Genomic DNA, 13,122 nt, shown 5'->3' on the forward strand with positions numbered 1-13,122 from the left:
GCTGAGAGAAGGAAAGGATTTTATTTTTTCTGATGGGTCAGGTGGCTTCCTAGCCTGAGCTCGGGTCTGGACACCCCCTCCCATTTGGAGAAAGGGTTGGTTTATCCAGAGGTCAGTTAACTCTGCTTTCATCAGCACTCCCACAGTTGACCGGGACAGTAAACAGAGTTCATAGTGATGCCCCGAGGCACTAAAATAAACATGCCCAAGTGCCTTCAGAACTCTCTAAAAGTTACATCGTGCTCGGTAGTTTTAGCGTTAAGTTTGAATAATAATGTTCTAATTTATTTTCTCAATCTTTTGACATGTGTAAGACACTGCAAATTCTTCAAAAATAGGGCAATCCTTTTATGGAATACTAGCTAACTAACTGTCATTAAAGTCATATCTTGAAAATATTAAAACTGTCTCTTCTCTTTTTTTTTTTTGGAGAATTTTTATGAGTTCATTTGAGCCAAACTGATGGCCAATGCTGAGGAACAAGACCCAAAAGCTCCCTAATATTAAGACTATCTTGGAAATCCTCTCTCTCCCTCTCTCTCTCTCCCTCTCTCTCTTCAGTTTTCCTTCCTGGCCTTCCTTCCTCTGCCCACCCTTTAAATACTAGTGTTTCCCAGTATCTCAACTCTTTCTAACATGTTTCTAGGGTAGGATCATCCATGCCCATCAGCCACCACCTATGTGCTAATGACTTCCATGTCTGGGTTGCTAACCTTGACTTAGACCCATCTATTCAACTGTTCTTGGACATCTTGGTTTGGATGTTGCACAAACGCTTCAAACAATGTACCAAAACCCAAGGCCATTACCTTCACCCCTAGGGTTCCCCTCCTCCTCTTAGTGGAGCCCCAGTTTGGATGAGTGATGTCACCATCTATCCAGTTGCCTAGGTCAGTGGTCGGCAAACTGCGGCCCCTTGAGTGTGGCTCTTCCACAAAATACCACGTGCGGGTGCGCATGTACAGTGCGATTGAAACTTCGTGGCCACACTCAAGGGGCCAAAGAGCCGCATGTGGCTCGCGAGCCGCAGTTTGCCGACCACTGGCCTAGGTGACCTGGCCCCTTCCCTTCTACGTCCATGGCATTTTGTATGTACCCCGATTCGCGGCACTTACTTATTTATTAATATATATTTTTTAATCTGATTTAAGAGAGGAGGGGAGAGAGAGATAGAAACATCAATGATGAGAGAGAATCATGGATTGGCTGCCTCCTGCACACCCCCTACTGGGGATCTAGCCCGCAACCCAGGAATCGAACTGTGACCTCCTGGCTCAGAGGTTGATGCTCAACCACTGAAGTCATGCCAGCCATGCTCACCACACTTATTTAAACTGCAACGCGTATTTCATATTTGCCCTTTCAGTAAATTGTGGGCAAGGAATTTATCTTTGCATCCCCAGCACCAAGTAGATAGTCCGTTATTGAATTGATGAGCGAATAACTGATTCATCAGAATACCCGTAACACCCCAGGACTGCTGGGTAACAATGCGTAATCCCCAGGACTGCTGGGTAAAACACTGCATGCAGGGGCTCCGTCCTCTTATTCCTCCCCCACCCCCCCACCCACACACACACACACAACTCGAGGCAGGCGCATCCCAGGCTGGGCTACGCTGCCAACCAGCCAGGCCCAGGCTTACCTCCAGTAACCTCTCGGGGAGGTACGTTTTCACAGCCATCTTTGAAGCTAATCTTTCAAACAGCCAAGGAATGTGGTCTGTCATAAAAGTGGTCTGTTCCCCAGCCCGGGGAGATCCCCTTGTTCAACCTTGGAGACGGTGAGCAATGCGCAGGCAGTTTAAATCCCGCCCTGAGCTCCTGTGTCAGAGGCTCTGGGGGTCACTGTCTGGAAGCAGCTCCTTGGTCACTGGTCTGAAACGTTTGGAGCTGATAGTTAGGGGATGTTTGGCCTGGAGCGCGATGCCATTGCTTTAACGTGAATTATCTCACTTCATCTTCACAAGGCTCTCAGGAGATGGGTCTGGTTATTCTCCCCATTTTACAGACGAGGAATCTGAGAGGGACACGGGGGGCTCGTGTCATTTTCCTGGGGTCACACAAACACTTTAAAAGAGTGTCACTATAATCCCATGTTTACACTTAAATCAAGGATTTAAACGAAATTCCTACAATTAAGGAATCAAAGGATCCCATTTCTTTTTCTCAGAAAGTGTCCGAAGATGGACTCAAGTGCATGTCCCACAATCCTTTTCACTGATTACACCAAGAGACCCCTTCTCCATTCATTTAAGAGGCAATGATCCATTTAAACAGTATGGGGGATGTCAGATCATTAGAATGTCAAGGTCATCCTATTAGGAAAAAAATAATTCACTTGTGTTATCAGGAATGCACAATCATTTTCATGAGCAAGAAGCTGGAACAGGAAAAATGTTCAAAGCACCTCGTGTCATTTCCACAAATGCATCATCATTTTGTCTGGAATATGAATTCTCAGAACCACAGTAATAAGATCAGATATAGATACAGACAACATACCCAGAAGTCCAACATAGCTTTGCTTGTCTGATGTCAACATCAGCCCGTGTAATGAGAAGATGCCTGCGTGACACTTTGACACCAACAGGGAATTACTGAGTTTCCCTTCAAGCAGAGACACTGCTGTTCCCATGCCCCTGCCTCTGGCACTGGCTTTGCCTGATGCCATCCTGATACCCGTCACTCCACGTCCATCACCTGATAGTTTCTCACCGAGACTCTCAAAACTCTGCAACATTCTATGGCTGCACCGTGGGGAATGGATGGAAAAGAAAGGAATCTCTGGTTTATGTCCGCACACAGCTTTCATCTTTTCTCCAGTAGCGTTTGTTCATGAGGATATAAATGGTGCACATCTTGGCTGACGGCCCAGAGAAACAGCTTATCAATGATCTATACCATGAACATGTTCACACCAATTGCTTTCTCTCACTCCTGTCCATGCAACAGATAAGAATGTGTGAGCTGTCGGCGCTCCGCACAGGTAAAGAGATAGCTGAGTAAAAATCCATTTGTCAAATAATCAAGCTCCCTTTAAATAGAGCTAGCTAAAATAAATCACCAATTTAAACTGAAATACCAAGCCGCTCACAAAAACAATCCAGTATTCACCACCACCACCACCGCTACCCCAAATCCAGCGTATGACACTTTTCTCACTCTTGACTCAAAGATCTTTTTTCCATTTGTGGATTTACTCAGAAAGGCCTGTTTCATCTCCAGGTTTTAGAGCCTAAGATTTTAATTTCCAGTAGTCTATTCATTTAGAATATTCTCTTGGCCATAAAATGATTGCAACCGCAACCAGGTGTGTGTGTGTGTGTGTGTGTGTGTGTGTGTGTGTGTCTGTGTCTGTGTGTGTGTGTGTGTGTGTGTGTGTGTGTGTTTTAAATGCAATGGTGATTCTACTTTCCCATTCAATCTACCCTAATTGACTTAGTTTTCACAGAAACTTGACAGGTTATCTCTAATAAGGTATCTAAATCATGCAAGAGTGAAAATGTCCCCTAAAACTCTTTAGATGAGAAAGAGAAACAAAATTCCACTTAGGATTTCTGCTTATTTTCCAAGTTTTACAGAATAAAAAATGTAACATGTAACATGAGTTCACTGGGACGGGGGATTCAAAATGACCGGATGCCAGGCACACCCTGCCCCTCAGAGACACTGGCACCGTTACTGATGCCACAGGGAGAGGAGGTCACAGCATAACCTGTGAATGCAGGCACGCGTGCTCCCGCAGACGGCTGCTGGCCGTCCATTCATTCATTCACGTGTTCAGAATGTCTCCGAGAACCCGCCGCCCTGAGGGCGCAGGCAGTCACACCAGACTCGCCATACACACGCGATGCTCAGGAGTGCAGGCTGGTCAGCAAACTGGCCCTCCTGGCTACAAAGTGCAGCGTCAGCTAATCCGGGAGAACACGAAAGACCCCGGCCACATCCTTGCACTAACGGTTAAGGCTCCATCAGATAGAACGAGACAGTCTGTCACTCAACTTTTTGGGTTGATGCTGGATTCTGAATCTAGAAACGCACAGTTCTTTCAACACAAAAGTGATCGTCAAAGAAACTTCTCTGAATGAGACCTGGCCCCGGCCCCTCTGGCCTGGCATCCGTGGAGACATGGCCATCCGCCAGGCTGGCTACGTGCACCCCGCAGTGAGCCGCACCCAGCCGGCTGGACACGCCACACATTTGTACTCCTAAGCGATGGCTTGGAAATCCAATTGGGTCATAATTTAGGGGTCCAGAAGGGATTGCTAGTTAATGAAAGCCTACATTATAAAGACAAGGAATTATTAACAAAGTTTGGATTTTCTTGTTTATTTTATCCAAATAGTACTTCCGTGCCACAAGAAATACCAAAGACATTCAGGTTAGAAGCCCAGGGGGTGGTCACGTTTGTCCCGAGGCTTCAGATAAGCTTGTTTTTATCTCACTGAGACAAGAGCCGAGATTTCGAGCCGAGATGTATACATTGCAGACTCAGCGCCAATGGGAAGTGACCCTTCAGGGGTTAGGAATCTGTTGTTGTGCTGGGGACACTCCTGATAGAGATTTATTTTACAGGTGAAACAAACAAGCGGGGTTATCTAAGGAGAGGCGGGACAAGGCCCGGTAAAGGGACTCACAGTCCTGACATCCATTGTACTCAGTAGTTTCAGATTTCTTATCTGCCCTTTGACACCTGTCCCCGTTCCTGATGAGCACAATGCCGAGGGTGTGAGCACTGTCCCCGTTTCCCTGTCCTTTACTGAACGCAAACAGCAGGAGAGAAGAGGGTAGTTTAGGCACAACAGAGCCCAGACTTAAAGCCACGGGAACAGGGAAAACAGGGCCGCACAGCTCCTGGCCAGGCCCGCGGGTGGTCCCTCTCCCCCCAACCCTTTCCCCCCAGCCAGCGACAGGATGTTGACACAGCACAGGGACCAGCACCGGGTCTTGCCCCAGGGCGACACGGGCAGCACTGGTTTTTCTGGGGGCGGGAGGATTCTCAAGTTCTTTTCATTGAAAATCCAATGACATCTGCTTCTGGCGGGGCCACATCTCTGGGCAAACCCAAAGCGAAGGAGCAAAAGCAGTTCCACCTCCGACAAACCCAGGTTCTGGTTCAAGGTGAAGTGTCCGCAGGCCCCTCCTCTGCATCCGAAACGCCAGCTCAGTGAGATCAGACCTCAAGGTACAGTGACTGAGGGATGGAACCGCACACTGGATGCGAACTTCCTCTCACTACCCGAGACCGTGGCAGGTGTCCCCCTCTCCGACACCCTTTTTTTCACCTGCACCACTGAGGGAGCCCACCTTGAGAGGCTGTGAGGATAACAAGGCCCTGACCTACGTGCCTGGTGAATACGTCAGGACCTTCTCTTCCTTCTTTGACCATATTGTCTGAAGGTTCCGAGCATCCTCTGGGTTAAAGCTCAGTGAGTACGGTTCTCGCTGTGGGTCTGATAGCTCCACTCACTAGCACTGAATCCCGGGCATGGGCTGTCTGTGCTCTGGGCTCAAGAACAACTCGCATTTACGTGGGATGGAACATGACCACAAGGTTACAGGGTAGTATGTTCACAGCAGGGATTTATTTTTTGTAACAAGATGCAGGAAGCATCAATGCTACCCAGAAACACAGCATCACATTACAATCGCAGGGTTGCTGCGGAAGGACTGTTGAAGTATCGTGCCAACGTTCTGTGCTACCCTCAGGGTTCCAGCTCATTTTTTGGATGACGCTCAGTTTTTCAGCTGTATTGGGAAACATACAGTAAGGCTTCCAGGGTCATGGAGGTGGAAGGGTAATTGACACAGAACTTGACCTTCCTCTCTGCTGTCAGGTCAGACAGGCCTGAACAAGGTCCCGTGGACTGGCCTGCAGGTGGGCGGGCCCTGCAGGAGACAGCTCAGTGCCAACGTCGCTCACTCCTGGGAGGAGCCGGTGTGACCGAGGGAAAGGGGCACAGGAGGGAGGGCGGGGTCCCTGGCTATGCAGCACCCTCCCAACCATGGGTGCAATTAGGAAATCTCTCGAACACACGGCCTGTGTAGAAACACATGCACCTCACACACTCATCCATAGAAACACACAAACAAGTTACCTACGAAGAGACATACCATCTGCCACAGACAACACAGATGTGCAGGTGCCTAACATGCAAACATGCCATCTACGTGCTAACACACACGCTGAGAAAGGCTCATGTGCATGGAAACACCCAGCCACACAGGATGCGCGTCGCTGCTGAGAGAGCCTGACACAGCAGGGCCCAGGGGGAAGAGCCAACCGCAGGCCTGATTTGCTGGTCTCACTGAGTGGCTGGGACACTCTCTCCCAGGGGCAGGCATGGGGAGGGGCAGGGTGATCGCGTTCTGCCAACCCAAAAGGCACATGGCTCCCCACTGAGCCATATCCACATCTAAACACGTGTACTCAGAGGGGAAGCTGAGATGCAAGACAGAGAGTACTCGACGGGCACCTCATCCCTCTCCTACACACAGCAGCACAGCCACGTTCTCCTGATGGAAAAGGAGGTCCAAGCTCGGGCAACAAGCCACACACGACACACACAGGCACGTGCACACACAGGCACATGCACACACATACACAGGCACATACATACACACAACACACAGGCACACACACATACACACAACACACACGTGTGCACACACCCACAGGGGCCATCTACCTCTTACCACCCGCTGTATGGGACCTGTCCTGTCCGTAAATTTGAAGAGAGAGGGAGAAAGGGAGATGGTAATGGCCGGGCAGCACGCTGGCCACGCACTTTCTTGAGGGCTTGCTTGATGAACCTGAGCGAAAGCATTCCGTGCTTCAACTTAACTGCTAATGCAAAGGATGGATGAATGACCACACCTTACCATCCCTTCCACCTCCGAGCACGCAGACTTCAACATTCAGGTCACGGGCGATTAAAAATGGCCATTACCTTCGAAAGGACGCACTTCAGGACAAAAGTTATCTACTGGCTGAGACACCGCCAGGAAGACAGCGGTCTCGGGCGGGCGCTCATTACCTCCTGCGCTTTAGCAATTAACGTCCACAATGTAAAACCTTCGGTTGAAAGTTATAGAAAAATCTATAAACAGTTAAGGCAAATGAAATCTGTCTCCTCTAACGTGGATGTATCTATAGGCGACCAGCCCCAGGGCACAGAACACCCCCTTTTAAGAAGAACAGCCGATTGGTTCCAGGAACTGAAATAAAGACGCGCTGTGTTCCAGGGCGGGGTGCGGCTCTTCAGCGTGTTAACGCCATGGACACTGTCCCCGCTATTAAGGGTTTGAATGTGCAAAGTCTGTGTCCAGAGACCCTGCATTTTATTTTGGTATTCTTTCAAAAAAGGGTTCGTACAAAGTCAGTGTAAAAAAAAAATCAGTATTCAACTTAAAACAGAAACAGTAATTTCAGAAGGTCTGACAAGGCTGAGGGAGAGAGAAACGGGTAGAGAGGAAATATATTAACCTTTCTTCACCTGCGGGGGTGCAGGCGCCGAAGCAGCCAATCCGACGTGACCCCTCCAGGGCTGGCAACGGCAGACCGGGCTGGAAGCCTGGGCCCTGGGGACGCCGGTGAGCAGCGAACCACGTGCAGGGACATGGAGGGCGTGTCCACCGCTGTGCCCCCGACGCAGCCGCCTCGGACGTTGTAACCTTCACGCAGCCAAAGTTATAGACATTCACCATCTCCCGAAACATATTCCTGAGAAAGACATCACCCTAAGGAACGTCCGGCTTGAAGGGACCTACAGGCAAACACTAAGAGGGCGGAAGCACCATGGTTACGGGGGTGTGTTCCAGCAGCGGAGCCGTGCGGTGACACAGCACTCCTCGGCCCCACGCCAGGCCGACTGGCTTCCCTTCCTTCTTTCCCAACACGTCTTCCTTTCGACCTGAAGGCTGTTCGTTCAAGAACACTGTTTCCCTTTTCAGGTACAAATATTCAAAGCCGACGCTGATTTAAAGAACGACACACGAATCCTGTGCCGCCTGTGGACGCATAACCAGGGCGGGGGGTGTGGGAACACACTGAAGCGAGCGGACGGGGCCCTACGTGTCTGGGAAAGCACGAGGGAGCACCTGGTAAAGGTGTGCCGTGGATACAGGAGGCAGAGGGAGGCAGGAGAACCCGTGTGGCTCCCCCCGAGCCCCTGCACAGGCCTCTGCCAGGAAGGCTCCCCGCCCCCAGCCCAGGCCCCGGGAAAGCCCCTGGAACCAGCTGCATTTAAGAAGCTGATCACGGACCCTAAGACTGGCCCCCACTCCCCTTTCCCTACACTCTGCAGCCCATCCTCCCTCCCTCCATCCCTCTCTCTCTCTCTCTCTGGTGCCCTCAGGAATGAAACCAGAGACCTCTTGGTGCATAGGATGATGCTCAACCAACTGAGCCACCCTAGCCAGGGCACCTTTCCTTCTCTCTTGACCAAACTCTACAAGCCAGGTCAACACCAGGGGCCGACCAGCCCTTCCCGGGAGTGAGCGGCAGAGGGCAGGAGTGGGGTGCACAGTGACGGTGGTCAGAAATCAGGGGCTGTCAGCTGTCAGCGCGGTGGCTGGTCTCCCCTGGCAGGCACTCCCGGGACGTTAGAGGCTCCACGCTGAAGCTGCCAGTCCGCCACAGTGTCAGTCCTCCCTGGTGGGTGGGGAGCCGGGGAGGGGTTCTAAGGGACATTCCAGCTGGCTTGCCCTCCTGGCAATCCACGCAAACAATCTGTGGGAGCACCTGAGGCACACGGGCAGGGCCAGGTCCCTGGCAGCTCTGAAGGTTGGGCTTCCCGGGCCGGACCTGCCAGCCGGGGTGGGTGGTGTCTGTGTGTGTGTGTGTGTGTATGTGTGTGCATGTGTGTGTGTCTGTCTGTCTGTCTGCTGGGGGAGGGGGGAGGGGAGGGAACGGATGGGTGAAGACAGGTGCCCATCACAGAGTGAGCAGAGGCTACCTGCTCTGACCGGTAGGGAAACAGGATCAGAAACAGAGCGGCCTGGTTTTCTCTTTGGGAAAAGAAAGATCCAATCGAATCATTAGTGCACATTTTCTGTTGTGATCTCTCTCGGTGGAACCTAAGGCAACAAGGAACAGCCCCTGGCTGCGGGGGGAGTGGAACTGGACCTTTACACACACACACACACACACACACACACACACACACACACACATACACGTCTGGCTTCCGGAACCAGGATAAAGACGCGTCCCCTGGGAGCTGCGGGAGGGTGTGGCGCCGGAGTCGGCGGGGACGAAGCTGTAAGGCGAGGCTCCCAGAGCCGCCCGCTCCGCTTTGGTTACAGCTGCCACAGGAACGCCGGGGGACGGCCTCTGGAGAAGTCCCATCCGCCAGTCAGGTGTCCCCCGCACGGATTTCCAGGGCGACACCTCGTCTTCCTTCCAAATAAAGTGCAGGTCAGGCCGCTGGTCCAGCGCCGGCCAGTCTCGGCAATGAACGTCACACACGCCAGGTGGCCCTGCGTGCACGCGGGTCTCCCTCCCTGTTCTTTTCTTGGAATAAAGCCGAAAACGCAGGACTTTTACACCGACGTCTCTGACTGCAGGCGGAGGACAAACTTGTGCGACTTGGGGTCTACGAACTCCTCCGAGAGCGCGATGAAGGGGATCTTCTTCACAGTGACCACGAGGCCGAAGTCCAGGCACTTCAGGACGAAGACGAGTCCGTCCCGCAGCCCGTTCGTCACGGCCTCGTCGCTGACCAGTCGCCACTGCGTGGACAGCCAGCGCTCCTTGTCGTACTGCAGCGTGGGGCCCGCGCGGAGGTAACGCTCTAGGAAGGCCTGGAACAGAGGAGGAGGCCGTTAGGGAGAGCCACCTGGTCCGAGGGCAGCCCTGGCCGGGGAACCGCCGTCACTGCACAGGCCCTGCCTGCAGGTCTGCCTCCTCCCACACTGGGAGCTCAGCAGGCCGGGCACAGAGAACACTCCAGAGAACACACCTGCAGGGATCGACCTGCGCACACAGACACCTGCTCTCCTGCCAGCTGGCTGTGGGACTGGGGCTGTGGGACTAAGCTCTGAAAATGGGGATGACAGCACCTAACTCACAGGCCTGCTGTGAGGACGAAGTGGGCAATGAACCATTTCATGGCAGGAGGTGACTACGATCAATGTTGCCAATCAACGCCAGCGATGGGGGTGGGGGTGCACAGCAAGTCTGAGGGCTGGCCAGGCCCCACCTCCCCTCACACCTCCTGGGACCAGCTCCTTGGATTCTCTGGGGTCCCCCCACCTTCACGGTATCACTATGCTGCTGAATGTCATCTTTAAATCCCCCCTGACCCTTTAAGTCTTCTCCAACCGCCTCCTGGGCCTCCAGGACAGATGAGCACGCCCTGAACGCCTGGGATCACTGCTGGACGCCCGGGCGGCTTACCCTTTCGGGACAATTAACTGCTGACCTGGGGTCTGGCCCCCACGGGACTCTCCTCTCCTGGGGGCAGGCACTGGCTTCCCATTGTACCCAGCACACACCCGAGCTCACAGCACGTGTATCACATCCATCAATACCCTGACTCGGCTGCAGAAAGGATGAGCCGGCGAGACGTAGAAAACGCTGGGATGTGTCACTCTGGTCGGGACACAGGCGGTAAGGGGTCCCCAGCACCCCCCTCGCTGCTGCCTCAGGTCCTGATCTCAGCGCTGCGAGCACCTGTTCTAAGCAGAGCTGAGCCTCTGGTACAAACACACTTCTGATATGACAAGAGCTCTTAGGAACCACACGAAAAAGAAACAATTCAACAACCAGAGAAATGAAGTCAGTAAGACAACTTATAGGAGAATAAACAGAACATTAACCTATGAAAGACGTCCTGTCACATTAAGAATTTTTACAAATATGAATTCAAATAGTAAGAAATATTTTTCCTTCTCTTAGGTGGGCAGTGAGTAAAAAGAACGGTGACCCCGACGCTGCCGAGTGTGGGGGGGAAAAAGCAGTGTCCCCCCCCGGATCCGAGGATCCCAGAGGCGAGTGTAACACTGCCTCATTCCTCGGAAGGACGGCCTGTGACCCGGCGGCTCCTCCAAGAGAAACGAGTCCTTCAGGAACACCAGCACGCGAGCACGGAAACACGTGCAAAGCGGACAGTCACGTCAGCACTGTGCAGGCCAGGGGCTGGCACACTGTTCTCTGAATGTACATGTTCTCGGCTTTGCAAGCCCCACTCTGTCACCACCACTCAGCTCGGCCTCGTGGAGAGAAAGCAGCCACGGAAGATATGTAATAAGGGGGCGTGGCTGCGTTCCGATCATACCGAGGAACAGAAAGGGCCCGGCCCCGGTTCAGACTCACAAAAGAGCTCCATCCAAGAGCGTACCAACAGGCAATCAGTTAAGCGCATCACAGGATTCAGTGGAAGGCAGTGCGGCTGTTAGAGAGAGAGTCCCATGTGTAGGACAGAGATCGGGAAGCCCTGACATCGAAAGAGAGCCCGAGAGCTTTAAGGAAGAAAGCAAGTTTCCAGACTATATGTATATAGGATACCATTTGTCCCCCACCCCCCATTTCTGCTTTAAACACACTCACACCCCCACTCTATCAGGAAGAACTGTTCGAACTAGGGGAACGAAACTTCACTTGGTACATTATTCCATTCTTTAATGTTCGGACTTTTATACAAAGATTATTATTATTCATTCAGAAAAGTAGACATTTTTGAAATGAAAAAGAAAGCAAGTGGGAAACTACAAAATCCCGCAGGAAGGGAAAGGCCTGCTTCCGGGGGGGCCCAGCCTCACTGTGCACACGCAGACACGCCGACCTCACTGCTCTGCACTCCCCCTTCTGGAGCCTAATATTCTAACAGAGAGTCGCCCACGTCCAACAGGTGCTGGAGATGCCACAATCTTTAAGTGCTGTTCTACTTGTAAGTCATTTTGTTTGGAGTTAGGACAGATGACTTTGCAAATCACCTGCATGTACTAGTATATTCATGGATACGTGTGATTGTGCTGACTACGTTTTCTAGGCAAGTCAAAGAATCTGCACACCTATGGTCCTTTCCCGGAACATCTGCTTTCCTGAGGTTGTCCCTGGTTAGTGAGAATGTGACCAGCAGTAGTTCGTGTGTGTACAGGACAGTGTGGGAACACAGGCCCTCAGGCCGATACCAACAGCTCCCGAGTGTCCCACGTGTGCTCTAGGCCAGGATCCCTTAGCCCGTGTCACGCTGCCACATTGAATATAATCCTCACACAACAATCCTATCGGGTGGGTACTGTTACCACCCCCAGTTCATAAAAGAGGAAACGAGTGTAGAGTCACTTACGCGAAGTCACAAACCAATGAGCGGTGGGACCAGGACCTGACCCACATCTGTCTGGAGAGAGGTCGTTTGCCAAACCCTGACTCCATCTTGTCTCCCTGGCCACCTCCCTCCACGAGCTACACAACTGTTTCCTAAAAGTGTGCTCACGTCATGATCTCAAAGGCCATTCAGTAACACGAACTCCACAACATCCGAAACGCCTAACAAAGGACTGGCCTCATGTCTGCCTCTGATAATAACAGCCATTTACTGCGTTCTTACCACACAACAGGCACTGTTCTGAGCTCGCCACACGAATGAACTCCTTTATTTCTCACAACAACCCAGTGAAGGGGATATCAGTATTATCCCCAATTTGCAGAACAGGAAACTGAGGCACAGAGCCGCTAAGCAGTTGGCTTAAGATGTTGCAGCCGTTGGTGGAGGAGCAGGTGAGAATGGGTTCCTGGCTCCGGAACCCACCGAGGACCCCTCACCACTACCTGTACTGTCTCTACGTGAAAGTCGTTTCTCTGCTCGACTCTAGAGGCCTTCAGAGGCACATCCGGAAACCAGCTGCACCCAAAGACCAGAAAACAGGTGGGCCTCACTCATCCCCATCAGTGGTGCTTCGAAGAAGCCTCTGATTTGGTTCCTCCCGGTCACACCCGAGTGCGGGCCGGGGGCCGGGCGAGGCGCACCTTTGGGGTCATGCTGTGGGCGATGCAGAAGGCCAGGTGCTGCAGGATGCTCTCCATGCTGTGGTAGTGCTGCTGCCGCGTGGTACGCAGGTACTTCTGCAGGGCCCGGGCCATGGACGGGAAGATGACCTGGGCGGCCTCCCTGGG

General features: G+C 52.2%; 1 protein-coding gene across 1 annotated transcript in view; it reads right to left on the reverse strand.

Annotated features, from left to right (window-relative positions):
• Positions 1-7,298: 7,298 nt before the first annotated feature.
• The window catches only part of LOC102443105 (vang-like protein 1), a 32,851-nt gene continuing 27,027 nt past the window's right edge, over positions 7,299-13,122 (reverse strand). Inside the window, exons 7-8 of the mRNA XM_023757012.1 lie at positions 12,976-13,117; positions 7,299-9,806 (exon numbers count right to left, since the gene is read on the reverse strand). Of these exons, the coding sequence (XP_023612780.1) occupies positions 9,546-9,806; positions 12,976-13,117 (403 nt within the window). The 3' untranslated portion in view covers positions 7,299-9,545. The remainder of the gene's footprint in view (positions 9,807-12,975; positions 13,118-13,122) is intronic.

Source organism: Myotis lucifugus, unplaced genomic scaffold (genome assembly GCF_000147115.1).
Source record: "Myotis lucifugus unplaced genomic scaffold, Myoluc2.0 scaffold_101, whole genome shotgun sequence".
NCBI classification, from domain to species: Eukaryota; Metazoa; Chordata; class Mammalia; order Chiroptera; family Vespertilionidae; genus Myotis; species Myotis lucifugus.